This window comes from Streptopelia decaocto (genome assembly GCF_964273445.1).
Source record: "Streptopelia decaocto genome assembly, chromosome: 1".
Lineage (NCBI taxonomy): Eukaryota > Metazoa > Chordata > Aves > Columbiformes > Columbidae > Streptopelia > Streptopelia decaocto.
In genome coordinates this window covers 64,126,221-64,148,412 of record NC_138663.1, presented here as the reverse complement: position 1 = coordinate 64,148,412, position 22,192 = coordinate 64,126,221, and the positions used below count along the sequence as shown (strand labels likewise).

At 42.1% G+C, this 22,192-nt stretch overlaps 1 protein-coding gene across 1 annotated transcript; it reads right to left on the bottom strand.

Moving 5' to 3' along the window:
- Window positions 1–9,098: 9,098 nt before the first annotated feature.
- On the bottom strand, window positions 9,099–21,439 carry LOC309450866 (putative DBH-like monooxygenase protein 2; the record flags this gene model as incomplete). Its single annotated transcript, XM_082074039.1, has 7 exons — window positions 9,099–9,223; window positions 11,026–11,169; window positions 11,841–11,943; window positions 12,803–12,970; window positions 14,151–14,234; window positions 17,732–17,797; window positions 21,275–21,439. 7 exons carry the CDS (start codon window positions 21,437–21,439, stop codon window positions 9,099–9,101), a joined length of 855 nt encoding a protein of 284 aa, XP_081930165.1.
- Between the last annotated feature and the right edge of the window lie 753 nt (window positions 21,440–22,192).

The following is a 22,192-nucleotide window of genomic DNA, read 5'->3' as shown; positions in this document are numbered from 1 at the left end:
GTTATTTTAGGATGTAATTTGATGCAGATGTAGCAAAACCAGAGCAAAAATTTATGTAATAATTCTTAGTGTATCAAAGAAAGCTAAATTTTAGGTTAGAATTTTGCCAAGTCATTTATACTAAATTAAACTAGATCTGTCCATGAAACATTTTATGCTTGATTTATTAAAAAAGTAGTTTGTACAGACAAAGTCAGGAAGAAGAAAACCCTGAAGCAATGCCTACTATGCTCAGCAAGGAGAAATGGGTTATGCAGGAGACTGCTTTGAACAACAGAAACATGAGGCACTTGATCTCCTGATCAGTTTGCTCCAGGAATCAGAGTCTGCTGCATGAGAACACACCTGCTTCAGGAGCAATTGATGTTCAGCTGTGGAATAATCTCCTAAACTGATACAAACCACTCTTAATATCACATAAGAAATTCCCCCTCACATTTGCATCTTAATAAATGAAAAGTGGACCTTATAATTGTCCCCTTTATTTTGGTTAAAAAATTATGTGGACACTCCACCTGTACATTTTTCACAGCTCTGCCCCCTATATTTCCTTCATCCTCTTGGGGCTTTGGTGTTCCACAGCACTCTTTTAAAATGTGTGGTAGGAAGGCTGAAGAATACAAAGAAAGTTCAGCGCAGATCGATTGACCTACCTTGGACATCAGTGACCTGTAGTCTGGAGCTGGTTGATTCAGTCAAGTTCAAGTCTGCATAAATGAGATTTTTCTGGCATTCTCCCGCTTCTTCTTTTTGACCCCTTGCTGCTGTTTTTAAAACAGTACTCTAGACTGAGAACAACTCGTAGCTCCCTCCCCTTTGTAGCCTTCAGGAGGAAGTGCTTTGCTCTTGCGGTAATACAGAAACTCGTGATAAGAAGGGAAGCCCACTTCTAACTGACTTTTAATAGTAGCACGTTAAATGTAAGGTTGTGGCCTTGATGTAGTTGCCTTGACATGGTAATGCCACAAGTGATTCTGGTATTAGTAGTATTCTGAATTACCAAATATTGACACCTTGTCCCTTCCCTCATCCTTGTATTTTGAAAAGACAAGCTTTATCATATGAAATGGAAAGGACAAGAAAAGTACAGAGATTCGGGAGTCAGCCCTGGGAAGCAGAGTGAAGCTCTCAGGGTGGACCCACGGCACATCACAGGGAGCAACCCTTGCCGTCCAAAAAGGCTCTCGAAAGCAGACGTCTGACAGCATGATACATTTGCCCATGATCCACAGAGAAAGATTTTCAACGCTGCTGAAACAGGACCCTGCCAAAACAGGACTCTGCCACATCTTAAGGCTCTGTCATGTCTGCAGCTCCTCTAAACCAGAACCAAGCTGACTTGCCCTGTCCTGCAGAATGTTGGGTTTTGTGCATCTCAGAAGCATGTTCTTCCACTTGTAGGTAACTTCTGATGGCAAACGGGGATTCATTGGCGTGGGATTGGTCCAGTCTCTTTTGGGAAGGACTAAGGGTGTTTAATATGCAAAGGCAGCAACTGGAATAGGTTAGTTTAAAGAAGACAAGCCTTTAGGCTTTCCAGGCTTTTAGTTCCTGCATGACTAATGCTTTCATAGAGCAGGAGGTGGCAGCTATGGGCATTGTACTGTGAATCCTTGTTAGAGGAAATACCTTTGCTCATAGCAGCATTTCCAATTGGAAATGTCAGATTTAGTTTTTGCGCTGATAGCAGATGTAATCTGCCAGGAGAAGCTGATGACCCAACCTGATCTGTTGGTCGACAGGAGGCTCAACGTGCACCAGCAGGGTGTGCCCTGGCAGCCAAGAGGTCAAACCACATCCTGGGTTGCATCAAACACATCATAACCAGCAGGTCAAAAGAGGTGGTTATCCTGCTGCATTCAGCATTGGTGCAAGCCTAACTGTGAGTGCTGTGTGCAGTTCTGGGCCTGTCGTGGTTTAACCCCAGCTGGCAATTAAACACCACGCAGCCGCTCACTCACTCCCCACTCCAGTGGGATGGAGGAGAGAACTGGAAGAGTAAAAGTGAGAAAACTCTTGGGTTGAGAGAAAGACAGTTTAATAGGTAAAGCAAGAGCCATGCAACAAGCAAAACAGAACAAGGAATTCATTCACAGCTTCCCATGGGCAGGCAGGTGTTCATCCATCTCCAAGAAAGCTGGGCTCCGTCACATGTCACTGTTACTTGGGAAGACAAACACCATCACCACAAATGGCCTCCCCTTCCTCTTCCGTCAGTTTTCTATTGCTGAGCATGACATCGTATGGTATGGAACACCCCTTTGGTCAGTTGGGGTCAGCTGCCCCAGCTGTGTGCCCTGTGTGCCCTCCCAACTTCTTGTGCATCCCCAGTCCACTTGCTAGTGAGGTGGTGCAAGAAGCAGGAAAGGCCTTGGCTCTGTGTAAGCACTGCTCAGCAGTAGCTGAAACATTCTGGTACTATCAACACTGTTTTCAGCACAAATTCAAAACCTAACCCCATGAAGAAAATTAACTCTATCCCAGCCAAAACCAGCTCAGGGCACCACAATTTAAGAAGTATGTGAAGGTCCTTGAATGCATCCAGAGGAAGGCAACAACACTGGTGGAAGGGCTGGAAGGCATGTCCTGTGAGGAGCAGCCAAGGAGTCTGGATCTGTCTAGGCTGGAGAAAAGGAGGCTGAGAGGTGACCTCCACATCTTCCTGAGGAAGGGGTGTGGATAGGGAGGTGCTGATCTCTTCTCCCTTGTATCCAGTGACAAGACACATGGGGATGGTTCAAAGCTGCATCAAGGGAGGTTCGTACTTGACATTAGGAAACATTTCTTTACTGAGAGGGTGGTCAGCCACTGGAACAGGCTTCCTAGAGATGTGGTTGATGCCCCAAGCCTGTCAGTGTTGAAGAGAAATTTGGACAATGCCCTTAGTAATGAGCTTTAACTTCTGGTCAGCCCTGAATGGGTCAGGCAGTTGGACTAGATGATTGTTGTAGGTACTTTGCAACTGGAACTATTCTGTTTTATTCTATGCAAGCCTCTGACCCTCATTAAGTACAATGGAGGATGAATGTGTCACTCACTACTACTGGCCTTGCTGTGACTTTGCTATGCTCTGACTCAGAAGGAATTTCGTATATTCCCATAGGCATTTGAAGGGGAAAATGTTTAGTGAGAATTAAGATTATGTTACTAAGCACAGTGCAGTGATCTCAGTAATGTATGCTCTATTCAGGACATGACTGGGTGTCTGGATGATTCTCTTGCAGTCTCATGGGTTCTCTTAATGAACTTGCCTTCAAGGCAAATATTATTTTTTTTCTGTCCATGCTTCATTTTTAGCCAAGCTAATTACTAGCTAATACATGTTCATTAGTCCACTGAGGAAGGAATCCACTCTGCATGGTTAGTTAGCCTCCTAATCACTCTGTTTTGTGATGCTTGCTTTTAAAGTCTGAGGGTGTGTTTACCTTGTGTACCAATAATTGTCAAAATAAGCAGAGGCTCTGCCTTTGGGAAAGTGAGGAGGTAATTTGTTGAAAAGTTTCAGTATGAAATTTGAAATTCAGAAGAGTAAGTATTGTGACAAAGAACATAACTATCGTCAGATTTGCTCTTCTGATTCTCATATATACATTGGGGAAAAAAATAAGAAAAGAGAGCAACAAATGGTTTAGCTTTTGTAAAATTCGAATTCATAGGTTGGCTATATGACAATGCATAAAGTCAATTTTTCCGTAAACAATGAGTCCTTGTGTCATTATTACCTGGCACTCAGCAGGTGAATTCTCTGCCATGAGGTCATTGGAATATATACTTTCTTGCTAGATATGGCAGGACTAGTTTTAGATTCAAAGACATTAATAACTTAGGAACTTAGTTTTCTGTACTGACCTGAGTACAGGCCGTATGTTGATAGCTTGACAATAGATAATGGTTCCTGAAATGCCAGTGAGCAAATACATATAGTAACCCATCTATGAAAGCTCTGGATTTAATAATTAAGAGCAGCTATTGAAGAGGTGCCTGTTTTCCTATCTTTACTGCCTTATAGTTCATTGCTTTTCTGATTCAGAATGAACTGTACTAGAAAGTATTTTTAATGAAACGGAAATAAATGCCAGTGCCTGTTGAACATATTTCTTCCAAAGGGAGACATTTTTCTATAGTTTAAGTATCCTCTCATGTTCAGGGCCATCAGATCTGGAATACCCCATTACCAGGTGGTAATTTCAGAGTCTTCTCCAGCAGGCCAGTGATCTGTTTTGGTGTTCTGCCCCTCGGTTTCCGTATTCAGAGGCCAAGATATGCCAAGCAAACACCAGCTGTGTGAGTGAAAGAAAAGGAAGTGAAGTGGTTTCTTTGGTGGCTGATGACTCAGAAGCACAAACTGTGGTCAAACGAAGGTTTGCTGTGGCCCTCAGGCCTGACATTGAGAGGTGTCCAGAAATATTGTGACAGGCAGCCCGCTCTGGAATATAGATGTCTCTGATTAGACCACTCTCATTTCTCTGGAGTTCCTGAGGATGGAAGGAAATAAGGGAAAAAAAAAATTACATGATCTGTTTTTAAGTTGGGAGCCACAAGATTCTGGCATAACACTGCAAGTTTGGGACACGTTTTACTCAGTTTGCTTGCTATCCAGATGTGTAAATGGCTATCTCAGAGAAAGCCACGACATGAGTCTTCTGAGAGCAGAAAGCTTTCTGAGGGAGAAGATGGAATTTTGATCCTTTGTCAGTTAAGAGACTTGTTCCCTAATTTACCTCTAAGATAAGTAGGTACCAGACTGATGCACTGAAATGCAGCCAGATAAGTAAGAGCCAGGAAGCTATGTCATGTATGGGGATTTTCTGGATCATCATAACTCCCTTTCTGTGGACATTGTCTGAGGGACTTCCGGCTCTATTTTATTGTTCATTCTGTCAAAAATGCACTGCCATGGCATCACCTCTTAGGCCCTGTTATATTACCAAGACACAGGAGTGTTTTTTTCTCTTTCTCTTTTCTCTTTTTTCTCTTTTTTATCTTTTTAAGTTCAAAGTTACGTGGTGACCCAATATGTCTTGTACAGTTATTTGCCACTGCAGCCTAAGAGAGAAAACTTCATAATTCAGATAACCCCTTTCAGTTCCTACAGCCATGGATGAACTGTAAATAGGTGGTGTTACCAAAGGTGTTGTGTGTTGGCTCTATCTCTCATCCGTGCTTTACTCTTGGAATATCAGAGTCAAGTCCATTTCCCCAACCACAAACTGCTCAGAAGGGAGACTTACATTAATGTTTTTAATCAAGACTACTTGATCTGCCTCCTTGGCTGCTTTCTTTGTAATTTTGACAGTCTCATTGTCCCAGTCAACAAAGTCCATGGCCATCATTCTCAGGAAAGCACTCTTGTTCACAGCTCAAACAGATCCTATCTGGTCAAAAATTTTAAAAAAAAGAAAAAGCGACAAGAAAAAAACCCAGGAGAGTTAGAAACAGAGAATAAAAGTATCCTCACAAGAGTGTCTGTTAAATAGACTGCTCTGTGGTTTTATAACCTAAAGATACTTATTCTCTCATTCAGGGAGACTACTACATTTGTATTTCAGACTACTCTATTTGTATACAGTATTTTCACTACTATGTATTTCATATTTGTATCGTCAAATCTGAAACTGTGGAAAGTCCAACTAAAATATTCATGGAATAAACTCAGTGTGACATCTAGATGGGAATTTTTCAGTTGATCCCTACGTTTGGAATGGGCCCAACCAGAGCAAACGATGTTGCTCTCTGTGAATATAAACTCTGTAATCCTGTTCAGGTAAAATCTGTTTCTTGTGCATATTTCCAAGTGCAATAATGTCATTAACTCCTCCACATGGCATACGCTTTAAAATAAGTTACGATAAGTTACGAAGCATGAGAATAATTGTTTACATGCTAATTTCTGCAGAATTGATGCTTGGTATGAAAAAGAAGAAGTAAAAAGAATGTCTTCATATTTTGAGAAGTCCACATCAGACCCAGCTGTCAGATTACAGCAGTTCCTGTATTTGACTTCTGCCTGTCCACTAAATCCAAGTGTTCAACGATTGAAAACCAACTCAGCTGCAAGTTTCGCTACTTGCACTTGACGTTTTAGACAAGAGATAGCTTGTATGGTATTGGGTGCAAGACAGCTTTGGGATCTGTTCATAAGCCTATTCTAGGAAGGTCTTGCTGGAGACCTAGTCTCCAGCCATGCAGCAGCTGTGCAAGGCACACCTCAGTATATATATGATATTGTGTCTGGCACAAGAAGCTTTCTCCAGGGACGTATTTGCTTGAGGAAGAGAGATATGTCTGCCCAAAAGATGTTAACGGTGATAAACTGTTTTTAAAAGCAGTGAAAGATTTGTATGTAGAAAAACAAACTTACAGAAGTAATTCTTGACCAATCCAGTGTCTCATAGTTGCATTCAACCAGGATCTCATCCCCTAGGACACACAGTAGGTCACACTGTCAGAGCCACACAGGCAAAACACGCAAAACAACCGCTCGCAATATGGGGAACCTGGAAACTGTGTGAAGACAACAGGCCACAGCCTGAGGAGGAAGGAAGGACAGAATATGTCGACATGCTTTGACCTCTGGTGCTCAGCACCTCCCCAGCCTGGCCACCCATGGCTGCATCCCAGGGGAGGAATGTACTGGTTTGATTATGAGGATTTCCTTCATGTCCCAAATCTCCTGCAGTCTGAATTCATATATATTGTCCTCACAGAAGATCCCCAGCTGCTCACCATTCCTGGGGAAGACAAACAAGGGGAGAAAGCTATAACATTTCCAGGGAGGGGTATGGAATAACCAATTTCTGACTGAAATAAACAGAGACAAGAAAAATCCCCTCCAGAAATGATGCTTGATCTCTTTTGTACCATGACTCACAGAACAGACTTGCAGCAACAGTCAGTCCCAAACATACACCTAAAATTTCTCACCCAACCCTCTTTGGTCTGGAGTCCAAATATGGACTTTTTACATGTTAGTAATTGTTGTGCCCTGAAACTTTTGTGTTTCAGATGAGAGCCTGGAATCCCAGAAGTAAGAACTCCAGTACTTGCATTACAAAATGCTGTCCTAGATGAGAAGACTGTCTGACCCTAGCTGTGTAAAGTTGGCAGGCTCTTTAGGACTTCCATGCCAATGCATAAGTATCACATATGAATTCTTCCTTGCTCTTCCCGCAGTGCCTGGTGATGTTGCTTCTTAGGTCAAGCTTGAGTGCTGCTTCTCCAACCATATTCCAGGTTCTTAGATCTTGTGAATCAGCATGTGGCTCAGTTATGTGAAACAGTGCAGGGATCTGGGGATTTGATGTTAGAGCACAACCATCTAAGGCAATGCCAAAATTTCCCCCTGCCATTCCAGATGGGACTCACATCATAACCCAGAGCATGCACCAGCAATGCCACATAAACAGGCAGGGAACTTGATTTTGAAGGTGTCAAAGTGAGGACTCCAAGACTGGGGTGTCACTGCAACATCTCGGGTTGCACCCATATTGCTAAATATCATAAGGTCGTGCATTGTCCTCTGTCTCACTGGCACAGATTGTCTGCCTCCATGTAACTGTCTGGAGTGTGGTGCTTGGCTTATCACAGAATCACAGAATGGTTGGGGTTGGAAGGGACCTCTGGAGATCATCTAGTCCAACCCACCTGCTAAAGCAGATTCACCCAGAGCAGATCACACAGGAATGTGTCTGGGGTGGAGTTGAATGTCTCCAGAGAAGGAGACTCCACAGCCTCTCTGGGCAGCCTGTTCCAGGGCTCTGTCACCCTCAAAATAAAGAAGTTTCTCCTCATGTTTATGTGGAACGTCCTGTGCTTCAGTGTGTGCCCATTGCCCCTTATCCTATCACTGGGCACGACTGGAAAGAGTCTGATCCCATCCTCTTGACACCCAGCCTTGGGATATTTATAAACATTGATAAGATCCCCTCTCAGCTTCTCTTCTGCAGGCTGAACAGACCCAGCTCTCTCAGTCTCTCCTCATAAGACAGATGCTCCAGACCCTGAATCATCTTCGTAGCCTGCCGCTGGACTCCCTCCACTAATTCATTGTCCTTCTTAAACTGGGAAGCCCAGAACTGGATGCTGTACTCCAGATGTGGCCTCACCAGGGCAGAGTAGAGGGGGAGGAGAACCTCCCTCGACCTGCTGGTCACACTTTTCCTAATGCAGCCATTGGCCTTGTTGGTCACAAGGGCACATTGTTGACTCATGGTCAACCTGTTGTTGACCAGAACTCCCAAGTCCTTCTCTGCAATGCTGCTTTCTGGCAGGTCTGCCCCTAACCTGCACTGGTGCCTGGGGTTATTCCTCCCCAGGTGCAGGATCCTACACTCACCCTTGTTGAACATCATTAGGTTCTTCTCTGCCCAGTCCTTTAGCTGATTATTCTGAAATTAGAAACCTAAGGGGGAGATAGGCCCCACACCTATACTGCCAAGCACTTGCACCTCTGTGATGCCTCTTTGGCCAAAGGAAAATTTTTTTTTTTTTAGTTCTGTTTATTTATTTATTTATTCATTTATTTATTTTCCAAAATTCTAAGTGGCTGAAGTAGTGTTCAAATGCTATGCTGCAGACCACAATCTGCTATTTTTATAGCTTGAAAATGAGAATTCATGCTCTGTGGGCTGGGCTGTGATCAGAGACTGCATAAGGGTGCTGAAGTTTTCAGTGTGGGAGGATGGTGGAGGAAACCAAACCCGGGGTGGTTTTTCCCACACAGCCCACGGGAAGTGGTACATGCGATCCCCAGAACTGTGCCTGTGTGGCCTCAGCATGAGTCTAGTTAACAGGACCAAGCTAAGCAAGGGCACTGTCTACCTGCTACCTAGTGTGGATGAGCAGCAGCCCAGTGCTTGAGCTCACTGCCTGGGCCTGTTTTATTTAACAAGAGATGCAGTACTGATCTCTTATCTCTTACTCTCTGCTGAGCTGATCTTTCACTAGGAGCTAGTTCTTTATACTTTAACTCAGACAGTACAGTGTCTTGGGCACTGACAGATGGAGACTAACCTGGGAACATCATTCTCATCCACTCTAGCCCAGGAGGTAGGGAAGGGTCCCGTGGCATGGGCAGTGACACTGTGAGTTTCCTTCTCTTACCGGTGTTGAGCAGCTTTCACTCCTTTGCCAGACAGGTGGGTGTGAAGCAGGTAGGCAAAGACATGCAGATCTGGAACCAGCATCCCATTCATCTGTGGTTCAAAATGAAGTAGGTCAAAACCTGGCAGACAGAGCTCAGCACTATGTTTCAGTCCTGCCCATCAAGTCAAAAGCTTGATGGAACTCATATAATTGTCAGCTTAACATTTTTCTTAAAAAGGACATTGAAGCCCATTTCCTTATGTAGGTCACTACTGATTGAAATGTTGCTCTAGTGAGCCTTTTTGGAAATGACCCTTCTGGCTTTAGGTACTCTGGCATAGTTGTATGAATTTGTGATACCTCATGCTGGGTACTGTAAGCATATCTCACTATCAGCTAAGTAAAATAAAAAGACAATATACAGGAGAGATAGTAAGTTAAACATCCAGATACACAAAGTCTAAGAAAGAGCAGATAACAGAAAGAGTGAAAGCAGAAATCATAAGACACTGATCAATAAACCACTAAAAGAACAATTGAAATGTAAACCTTTAAAGGCTCAAAGAAAATCTTTGAAAATTGATGAAAAGAAGAAAAGCAAGGTTACCTCAGGCCTCATAAAAGGGAGCAAATTTAAGGCCCATCCAAGGGGGATTGTTGGACTGTGTAAAATTTACAGGATGTTCTAAGTGGGTTAGGGAAGTGTACAAAATTTATTGTGGGATGCTTAGGGAAGAGGTCAAAGGAAGGGAAAGAGAGAAAGAAACATGGCAAAAATGGAGAGAGGAAGAGGAGAGCGCAGTTGTACTCAAGCAGACTACTGGTCAGTATGTTTGTCTGATCAAACCTGGTACTTGATTGCTGCCATCTGTACTATCTTATTAAGCTCTGTTTTTAACTACTTTCTGCACGAGTGTGCTCCCTATATGGTATATATGTGTGTGCCTGTGGTTTTGAGGTGGGATGATCCATTAGGGAGCTTCAAGCTGGAAAGACCCAAGATCCAGACCAGAGAATGAAAAAAAGGGCCCTGAATCTGGGTACAGATACTGAAAGGACTTATGGTCCGGACCAGAAATTGAAGAGAAGAACAAATGTGATTACATCTGGGAGCTGGGTGAGTGAGCATACGGTTGTGTTCCTCTCGTGAACTTTAAGTCTGATTAGTCAGAGAAGAGGAAGAAGATTGGGTCATGTGTGCTGTCCATGCTCACGTGGGCATTGTTTGTGTCTGGGTGGTGTGTGTAAAGGCCCTGTTCGCCTGTCTCTGTTCATGGTCAGCTGAGTCTGCTCTCTGAGTGTGCATGTTTGGATGGGGTTGGGAGTGTCTTATCCCTCTGGAGTTTATCCGCAGCCTCAGCAGTGGCTGGAACTGAAAAAAGGGAAAGAGGCAACCTCACATCTAGCAGTCCTGGAGAGGATAAATTCCCTGGATCCCACAGTCCACTAGAGCTGATTATTACCAGCAGCCTCTTGTCTGTGTTTTGTGGGGTGTTAGATCTCCACTCTAGAGGTACCTTCTTGACCTGAGAGACAGCACCACATCCTCCCAGCCTGGTACTGCCTTCCTGCACCTTCCACACGCCTATGGTAGGACAAAGGCCACTTGCATGTGATGGACCAGACTCCCTTGGGTATCTTAGGAAGTCACTACACCCTTTAGGTTTTGTTTCCCTTTCACTTACATGGAATGAAGGGGTACTTGAGCTGTGGTTCTGACATGCTTACACAGCTCTGCTAATGCTCTTGGGCCAAACCTTGAGTCTCTTCTGAGAACAGATATCCATTTTGCACCATGCAAACATGGAGGCTAAGATGGCACCCTGCACCAAATGACTTTTGGACCTGTCTACAGCAAGATGAAAACCTAAAGTGGGTATGATCAAGAGAGATTTCATATGGCTTTCCTCATACTCACTTCATCAAACTAGCTGGAATTGCACAGGCCATAAGATCTGTAGGATTCTGCTCCAGGAGGAATGAAATGCACAGGGAAAATGAAGACACCTGTTTGCAGAACCCCCACATCATATTTCCATAGCTCTGGCATGTAGTAGATTCGCATCCCTGAACTGTCAATCAAGCCTGTAAAAGAAAAATGACTACTCCTTCAGCAATGACCCCAGAAACATCAGAAGTGGGGCCTGAAGCAACAACCCATGCAGCGTCTCTTTCCCAATCACAGGCTGGGAACAGGCACAGATTAACAAGAAGACCTATTTATAGTCTCAGACAGTTCCCATAAAATTACTCCACACTTTTGTTTCCCCTTCTATAAAATGATGGCAAATACCATGGTGGCATTCTTCATTACCTGTCACAAAGACTGAGGGCTGGAGTACATGGCATTACAGAAGCCTGGGTTGGTATTATTAGGCTCTCAGGTCTTCATCCTGAGCCTCGATACAGCTGTTTCTCCTGCAGCCACGCTGTCCCTTCCCACTCCACTCCTTTTTCCTATGATGCCCACATTTCCCTGACGTTTTCCCCAACACTCCCACACAGCGGGAGGATGTGCTCCACTTTTTCGATGGCAAGATGCATCTGATCTAAGCAGGTGTAACAGTGTTTCTAAAATTTAAGTTCTTCCTGAATGGGAGCCCAGTCCAGCTGACTCTTGCTGTCCTGAAGGTTGTACTGAGCAGCGTATGAAAGGATTTAATGCAGAAGCTGGTTTCCGATAGGCATGTAGATGAGGTCTGAGACTTCCATCCTGAAGACATTCTTTGTCAGACAACTGCCCAGCACTTACTCACCTGGTAACAAGTCAAAATTGCTGTAATGGATTTCTAGGTGGATATACTGAGGGTCCCAAGGTGTCCCTATGGAAATTCCAGGTTCATCTGGAAATTGGTAAGACTAAAGAGGAAAAGGAGGAATAAAGTTATATGGAGTAGTTAGTTTATAACATTTCTCTGTTTCTTTGGGTTTTCTTTTTGATTGAACACTTACAAAAAGAAAGTTCTTATTTTCTCACATTTCTGAATATTTATTTACATATTGTTAGAAATCAAAATGTTCTGGGAAATTCTATTTCTTTTCCTTCTGAATTGGAACAAGGAAGAATTTTCAAGCTTTATTTTTCATTTGTCCTTTTGCCTGGTTTAATATTTATTTTTATACTATAATTAAGAAGAAATTGTTATAGTATGTGTACACTATTGCAGCAAATTTCATATTAATATTGGCCCTGTATAATATAAAATCTGAATAGAATTAGTATAAGGGTTTTGTCTAAAACTTACCTCCTCCATCTCTCCATCCCTGTGTACATGCATACTATAGAAATACAAAATACATTTTGCTTTGAAAGGCATAAGATAGATGCTACAATTTGTGCAGCACTGACTTCTAACTAGGCCGCTCAGAAGCACCAGTTTCACTGAACTTTTAATTTTACTCTGCTGAAGAAGAGGCAGAGCCAGTAGAAAAAAAGCAGAAAGTAGGTACACTTCTGTCTGTTACGCAAGACTAGCACAAGGAGCATAACTTGTTTAATGCAGGTATGATGATAATAATAATATACAGAGTATTGACAACTATGTAGAAATGGCCGGCATCACCCAATGCAGCAGAAGCAAAGTAGGGACAGTATGAGGAGACTTCCCCAGTTTGTTTGGCCTTGCAGGACTGTGGGGTCTTAACTGAACAAGCTGCCAACAAGGGTGCAGCTGTACATAACAAGAAATGGGGCAGGGAATGGGACCTGCAGACTCACCTGTCCTCCAACAGCCCAGCCCACAAGCACCTGAGAGCACAGGGAAAAATCTGGATTGGCTCCATAGCAATCACCTACGCCACTGGGTAACACACTTGTGTTGCCACAGGCATAAACAAGAATGAGATGAACCAAGGTTATGTTGTGGGATGTTATTACAGGTTCAAACTGTAACCAAAAGAAAAAGGTCAAAGTTATCATCATCAACTCTAAAATATTTATTTCCCAGGCAACTGGAAAGAGCAGTTAACCATAGCTGAGGCAAACATATATAATCTGTTTCGCAAAATGGATGGTAAACTGGATGATGATTTATGTACTCATTTTGGTATGCAACCAGCAGAGTCCATTTTTCCAGAAAGGATTTCCACCTTTCTCTAAAGCACCTCTCCTTAATCAGAATCACAGGAGTGTCTATTTGACCTGTTATGCTGAGCAGCGTGGTTCCAGGCTAGAAATGTACATAGTTTACCACATACACTGTTATCTTGGCTGAAAAGCAAGATAAGGGACCTTGATCTCAGGTCCACTATGTGCCAAAAGTGCTATAATCAAGACAGTTTTAAATAAACCCCAGAAATTACCTGAATCTGTTCATTAATCACTGAACTTTGTACCAGCACTGATGAGATCAGGCATCGAAATCTTGTTGTTACCACAAGAACTGACAGAAACTCTTGAGTTTGTTCTGCATGATTGCCTATGAAATTCTTCTTTTTTTTCCAGTCCATGCAAATTCTTCCTTGTGAAATTCTGCCGTATGCCATTGCAGTGGAACATCTGTTTGTAAACGCTCAAAACCCATGAAAATAATGGTTGCTTGACCTTGAAGCAAAGCGACCTTAATTTGAGAAGTAAACTAGGCTTATTTTGGAAAGTTCCTGTTTCTTTTTTTTGCTCTTCTTTTTTTTTGCATATTCCGTCTTGAAAACAGAACTGCAAAAATATTAGTTTTGCTTTCTATACAAATACCATTAGCAATTTCCGAGAACAAAAGCAAAAGTATTTTCAAATATAGAAAATTTCAGAGGCTCCCTTTGGTTTCAAAGATACCAACAGATAATGTGGCCTGAGCTCACTACTCTGAGACATCAGACTTGTAGCAAGGTTTCTTCAGGTGTGACGTACACAAAGACAAAGGTACTTCCAAACCTAGAAACCAGGCACAGCTTACCTCCACACAAGCCAGACAAGTTGTCTGGCTCATCACAATGACAGTGAAAGACAGATGGAATGCTCCCAAATTTATACTAAAATGCTGTAAAAGACAGACTTGTACACATGATTGAAGGAACAAGTCTCTCCTGACCTGTTTTTTTTCCCCCAGTAATACAGCCTGCAAGTTTACCTTGTAGATATGGTGTTTCTGCTGGACCATGTGCAGTGGGATAAAGGCACAGGCATACTTGGTTTCTTGAACTGGGACAGCAAACTGGGAAAGAAACAGGTACACGAGTCACCTGAAGGTTCCCCTGGCAACTCACTGATGTGCACAGGGAACTGGAGAAGCCAAAGGGAGGCAGCGCAAGGAGGATGAGACTCAGAACTGAGAGGGCAGGAAGGATGATGCATTTAGCAAGGGACTGCTTGGTTTTTGATAACGAGTGAGATAAGAAGATGAGACTGCATTCTGGTGAAGGGTAAACACATCTGCTTCACCAGGTCTTAAATTCTTTTTCTTTCAGATTTTTTTTGTGTGGTTTTGTGTGGGTTTTTTGTTTGTTTGTTTTTCTTTCCCATAAAAGAATTGCGTTACTAACTTACCTATTGTAATATGAACTGAGCATAGGAAACATCCATCCAGTTCAATCAATATTTTTAATTGTTGGTTTTCTGGAGTCACAAGCACAACTCATGATAACACTAATCCCACAAATCTTTACACAAAAATAGTGCCCCTCTTCCCTATGGAATATTGCCCAGGCTGATCAGCAGATTCCGCTTCATCTTGAGTGAAAGCTGACTGTGTGGGCTGATGCTATTCAAAGAGGGAAGGTGTTAATGCAATAACACACTGATAGAGCTGGTACTTTTGAGCTATGTTTGACAAGGATGGCGCATGTACTATTGTTAACAATCAGGACACATAACCACGGGCATAGTTATATGCGGTGCTTTATTTCAGCACTGGGAAACCAGGGGTTCACACCCAAAGTTGGCTTCACTGGTCAGTTTAAGTTACACAGTATTTATACAGTCCATTCACATACATATTCATATATTAATTAAGATACGTAACAGTTACTCAACATTGATTGCAACATCGATTGCAGCATCTTGGAACTATTTTGATCATGTGCAGTGTCCTCTGGTGGTCCTTCAGGGGGTCTTCAGGATGAAGTAAGTAGTCTTCATCACTTCTGTCCCTTTCACCTTTGGGTACTGCACAGGCGTACTATTTCTATAGCTAGATAACTGCTGACTTGCTCAACCTCTGGAAATACTGCATGTACTTCTCCTCACTCTATGCGTATAAAAGCTAGGTTGTTAAGATAAGAGTATACTCGAACACAATATGCTTGAACATCCTTTCAGGGACAGTTTACAAAACTGATTCATCCTTTCCGGAACATTTTGTAAAACTGGTTCTGTTACTAACACTATGAGCTGACATTAACAAGGGGCTCCAGCTCTCTTGGATAAACGCTTATATCTGACACTAGTGTATGTTGCACTTTCTGAGCTCTTAGCTAGACTCGTAACAGAGCATTTAAATGTATACCCGTTATTTATCTTCTCTGTGATGTTGTGTGGTTTCCACGAAACTAAGATGGGAATCAATAAATATCATCAGTATATTATAGATATTTCTATATGTGTCTATATTGATGGAACAATAGCTCTGTATACATAAATAGCTGAGTTAATAATTATATTGCAATTCAATAGCACCACAGCCTGTGTTTGGCTCCTTAAACTCTAGTCAAGGGAACAGGCTACATCTTACAGCATTTTTCTAATAAGTAATCCCTTCCACCTCCACATAGCAACCCTCTTCTTCTCACTTCATTCCCACTCTTGCCAGCTCTATTTGCATGTTTCCAAGATCAGCCACATCAATTTTTCAACCTGTGCAGTCCAAATGCACAGCATGGTCGTGATCAACTTTGCAAAGAAAGGGCGAATTTTTTAAAATGTCAAATAACGCTCCTATCCAATACTTACATGGTCCAGCTTCAGATCATAGGTGAAGAATATTTTGGGGTCAGTTAAGTCAGGTGGGCCTCTGTAGCTCACCAAGAAAACAGATTTGGAAAATCTTTGTCCTTCAAAGAATTGAACTGTGTCATCAGTGCCAAATGCAGTAATGAGGTGTGCTGTATCCATCTGTAACAGGAGTGTTTCATTGGAAAATCTCCCTCATTCTTTCCCATCAATCACACACAGATACTCACCCCACATCATATGCCTTATACCGCTGCACATATATTAAAATGCAATCCACATATGAACCACGTACAATTAAAAGTCACTGAAAATAATATAACTGTGTATATTTAGTACATACCCAGGCACTCAGACAACATGTGAGAACATACAACAGAAAGTAATAAGTGTAATACACAAGATTTGTCTTGTTCAGACAGAGACATATTTTTTTAACTAGAAAAGACACAAGGAAAGCTGTACCCAGTGTCATTTCACACACAATATTAAGGTACGCATGGATTTAAAGTGCTGGTACGTGAAATGAAAGAAAGCTGGAAAAAAATAAAAAGCTGTGGGGGATTTGATGAAGATTTCAGAACCTGCATCACTTTGAGTTTAAATGTTTCGCTACCAAGTGTCTAGATAGTGTTCTAGCTGTGCGATCTGTACGACGCTGCTGAAGATCCGATTTTCAGATCTTTGCATATCCTAGAGCAAGCAGATGCCATTAATTGATCTGTATATAATGTTACTATGCTTTGGGAAGTTTTTACAAAGAATTACTAAGGGACTTACACAAAAAGCAAATGAAACTGCAGTCCCCTGGTTCCCCAGTAGCAGCTACTGTTGAATGTGAATGCGGTCAAAGATCATGTAAGGACAGCAGCAGCCAAGGAACTCCAAAGGTTCTTCCCATTCAGATTGGGATTATAATTCTTTCAATTAATAAAGGTCATTAAGAAGCTTTGTGACTACGAAGACATCTAACCAGTCATTTGCACATGTATTTGAATTCTGGAAAAATGGTGAATGTTCATCTAATGCTGGACAAATATTTTTGAGTGGCCTAAGCCTCAGATAACGCTGATTTACCCAGAGGTCCCTCAAGTAAAAGTGAAATGGTGTAATCAGTGTCTATATATGCGGAGTTCTGAAATCATGTGCATTAGTGTGCTTGTCAACAGTGGCAAAACATATTTTTGATTTAAAAGACCAAGTTGGGTTAGCCATGGTTTTAATGTGAGTCAATACCAGTATGAAGACCTTCCAAGAGAGAAGGACTGACATTAACAAAACTCTCCAAATTTTCTAAACATAATTATTTTCAAAATACTGCCTTACATTAGGCAAATAAAATTTTTATCTCAAATACTAGGTTGTTTTTTTTGTATGTGGCAAACAAGAGAGAGACAGAGAAATGAGCAGGATTTTGAAGATGTGTCCAAACTTAAGAAAACGTTGAGATTATATCTTCTCGATTATTTGATTTAAAACATTATAAGGAAACATCAATGATGTCAAAATAGTGCCGTTGAAATGGGCATTATAAATGTTGCCATATGGATCCATATTTTTCTTTATATTCCTGTTATTGTATTGTTGTGAGAAAAACATGTCACTCTCAGATCAGATCTGGGGATACAGTGGGACGTGAGAGCAGATTTATTTGAGATCTTCCTTGAGAAACCCAGTTTCTTACTGTGATATCCAGGTCATTTGGGTCACATGTCTGAAGGTGGCGTTTGAACAGCATGGTGGGGAGGTCTCATTCTCTGATACCGACAGCACTTGGTAGTCCTGGCTTTCATCTTCCTCAAGGGTGGCCTCATCTACCATGTGGCAATCCTGAAAAAAAGGAACAGTGGTCAAAGCAAGAGGAGAGAGGAGAGGAGAGAGAGGAGAGGAGATGAGGAGAGGAGAGAGAGGAGAGGAGAGGAGATGAGGAGAGGAGAGAGAGGAGAGGAGATGAGGAGAGGAGAGAGAGAAGAGGAGAGGAGAGGAGATGAGGAGAGGAGAGAGAGAAGAGGAGAGGAGAGGAGATGAGGAGAGGAGAGAGGAGAGGAGATGAGGAGAGGAGAGAGGAGAGGAGAGAGGAGAAGAGAGGAGAAGAGAGGAGAGGAGAGGAGAGGAGAGGAGAGGAGAGGAGAGGAGAGGAGAGGAGAGGAGAGGAGAGGAGAGGAGAGGAGAGGAGAGGAGAGGAGAGGAGAGGAGAGGAGAGGAGAGGAGAGGAGAGGGCAAAGCAACAAGAAGGAGAAGAAGAGAAGGAGAAGGAGAAGGAGAAGGAGAAGGAGAAGGAGAAGGAGAAGGAGAAGGAGAAGGAGAAGGAGAAGGAGAAGGAGAAGGAGAAGGAGAAGGGGAAGGAGAAAAAGAGAATGCTGATGAGACTTGAGTAATTGTCAAAGCATTTAATTCTCCAAAATCTCTGCTTTCACTGGTGATTTCCACAAACCAAACAAAGAGAACTCACATCCAGTCCCTGCTATATCCAGATGCTCCAAGGAAAGAACGGTCCCTGGTCTCCATCACCCAGAGGATGGCCTGCATAGGATGGAACTCAGAGGATCTGCCCTGCTCCCTGAGTGACCTGCTGCACACTGCAGTGCCTTAGCACATCTGGCTCAACCACACAGAACGTGAAGTAAAATAAGCCCTGTTGAAAAACAGAGGTAGCTCAAAAGTAAAATATTTGGGGCATACCAAAGTTTCTACTTTAAACCTTCAGTTTTCCATACTACCTGGAACCTGGGCCTGAGTGTGGATGCTAACCTCTCCTAGAAACTACAAGCTAACTGATGGCTTCAGCAGCATAGACATGGTAAAAAAGACAACGCATGACCAAGGTCTTCAAATGCAAGTGTTACTCGGTAAAAAGGCACAGAAACCTGAGGCAGAGTTTGAAAAGCATCTAAATGTCTAGTTCCTGTGGAAATCTCACTGGGAACAGAACGGGCCACAATAATTGCTGCTGCTGCTATGAAAATATGAGGTCAATAGGTGGGACTGTACACACAGCTGCAGAAAGAGAATGAGGATGAAAAGAAGTAAAACTACAAGTTGACTGACTAAAATCGCATTGTATTTTTGTGGCAAGGGGTTCAAATGACCAGAAATGAGAAGGCAGTGTCTGTACATGGGGTGAAAATGTCTCCAAGAGAAACCTCAAACGTAATTAAAGCAAATGTCTCCTTAATATATTGTAGCTATTAAGTGCTACAATGAAAAGTTCTCATGCAGTACTTAACCTTGGAGGGGTAAAAAGAGGAGAGAAGAAATTTACCAGACAACAGTCTGGTCAAGGAATAATATTTTTATGTGAACTCCTTCCTGGTATTTTTTCCTCCCTTCTCTGTCCCTTTAAGTGATTATTTCAAAACCTGCTTACAGCTTTTACTAGATTTTCTACTATCTCCTCTAATATTGTTTCTTCTTGAATTTATCCATGGATTTGAGCTTTCAGAATACTCCAAGCAATTTTTCTCTAACACAAATGCTCAGTTTAGAGAGGGACATACCGTAGTTTGAAAATACAGCTTTTGTTTTCCTACTGTTTTGAAATACCTGCTGGACTTTTCCATTAAAGTATCAAAATTCAAAGATAAGTATTCTGCAAATGAGCTACTTTGAAATAAATAAAACATTTAAAAATAAATATACTTTATGAAAGAGGAAGGCAGTAAACAGCTGAAAGAACTCCCGCCGTTGTGAAAACAGGTCTTTTTGGCTAGTTTTTCACCCATTGGACATTCTCAGGTAATTACTTTGTTATGGTTGTAGTAAAGAGGAAAATTAAAACAAAAAGCAAAGATGCAAGAGAGAGGGGATTAGAAGGAAGAACACAAATGGAAAACCGCACTTAAACTCCATTTACAGTAACTAGCATTTTTTTTTCTTAAAACTGCCTGTTTCACATGTTCAGTGGATGTGACATAGAGCTTCCTGAGCAAACGTAGGTTTTTGTGGTCATTAGTGTGCTTGCTTACTGCAATGTCTTCAGACCTAAATAATTGGGAGATATTTTCTGATATGTAAAAAGTTGAAAAAACCTAGAACATTTGTGAGACCGTAATTATTTTTGAACATTAACAGTTTCAGCTACCGATGCAGAAAACCATTGAAAATGTTAAATATGTCTCCTGAAAATAATGGAATGTTTAATGTTTTTGAAACCAAACACTTCAATTTTTTTCCTTTCAGGATATTCTTTTAGAAGAAATTAAATGCTTTGTTTCTACCAAAAACCAAACTTTTAAAAAATTATTATTAAAAAACAGAGAACAAACATTTCTTCTAAATTGGTCATAGTTTGGTTTTTTCCCTTGTAGTAATTCATAGCAAAAAAATCGCTGCCTGTGTCACAATCACAAAAAGATTTCAAAACTGGATATTAAAAGAGCAGTTTCGTAACCAACCATAAGTAAGGCGAGCTACCTCATCTCCTCCAAAGTTCACCCATTTTAGACAAGCACCAAGATGTATTTCATGCAAAACCCATCTTACTGTTGTGTGAAAAAGGAACTGAAAACATCTGAACAAAAGAAAACCACTGTGACTGGCAAATACTTCATCGGTGTAAACACTCTTTCTTTCTGTATCTGGGTAACTGCCCGTTTCTCTTTCACAATTAAAACAAAACAAAACACTAGCCAATTTTTTAATTTAGCACCCTCAGTGACATTTTGTTCCTCTAAACTCCATCTGTTTTAACATAAGGCATCTATCCTTAGTGGTTGCCTTTACAGACAATGGGAAAATCAGCAAGTCCCAAGGGTGTCCTATCCTGTTCCTAAGGGAGACATTTAAGACCATTGGGAAGAAGCAACTTTTGGAGGTGAACATGTCTCCATTTACTACAGAGGAAACCAAGTAAATTAACCTTTGAAGAGCTTCAGTGAGGGAAAACACTGGAGTTTTACATCTGACTTCTGGCTGAACTGACCTCTGGTTTGCATGAATAAGAAGTTGCACTCCCAGCAGCATCATCTAACTTCATGGTAGGTGATGGCTTCAGTCATATCTAATTGGTTCTGGCTGTGGTTTTGATTTGCAGGTGGGATCAGTGTATTTGCCTAAACAACAACATCTGGTGCCATCTGGGATACCATAGGGTATCTCAGGTAGCTCCATGGGGCTAGCAGGGATGACACAGGACCTGCAGAAGACCTGGGCTCTTCTGGACTGTCAGCCAAAGGCCACGCCAACTAAGCATCTCAAATGGCCTCGGGCATCTATCTTTAGCCAGTTCAGCCAATATGCTTTCAAATCAATATACCTGGAGCATGATCCTTGGCAAAGAGGGACGCAGAGGAAGTCTTTTCAACTTACGGAGAAGTAGATGCTGCCATTGGGGAAGACACCTCCTATCACAATGTCAGATCCAGGCAACTCTCCATGAGGGCTGAATCCAAATGCCACCCAGCCAGTTGTATGGACTTCTGGCTCAAATGTCATCACCTCCTGTTCGTCATGGTCCCAGCAGAGGTAAACCATGATTGTAGGCTCCAGGAAGATGGAGAAACACAGCAGTGAAGGTGCAGGCTGACCAAAACAAAAGTATGGGAGGAACAAGAGGAAGAGCATACCCTTGATACTTGAGAAAAGAACTGCCATTATCACCAGGACCACTGCAATTTCGGAGTCTTGCCGATACCTTGGGCAGATATTCTGCTACAAGGGGCTCAGTTTATATGGAAGTACACGAGGCTGGGCCTGTTGCCAGAAAGGAGCAGTGAAAACCAACTGTTCTATATCCAATTGAATGTGAAGGAAAAATCAACACTTCATGTAATATGCCCTGGCACTCTGCCTCAATGAAACTGTACTAGGCCACCCTATATGCATCTTAAAACATTTTTAAAAGCCATTTTGTGCTGCACAATCAAAAAAAATCAAACAAAATGTTTGCCTTCTACCCAGTACTTCTCAGGGTGGGTAATACTGACTCTTCTCACCAAGGAAAAGAGCCTCTTCTGACTGACTTGCCTTTGTGTTGCAAATGCTGAAATGAGCCCTGACTATGCCACCCTATTGTCTGGTGTGACGATTATTGATGAGTTTGTTGGGAATGGGATGGTGAATCTTAGTGCCATGGCTTATCAAGAAGATATTGTGGCACATAAAAAGGGCTCCTGGACCAGAGTGGAAGAGTAGAATAAAGAAAAATGCCTTTTGTCCACGCACTACACCTTGGTGGGAGTGAGTGGAAGGAGAAAAGGGCATCATCTGTTGCTCTGCCTAAGACCT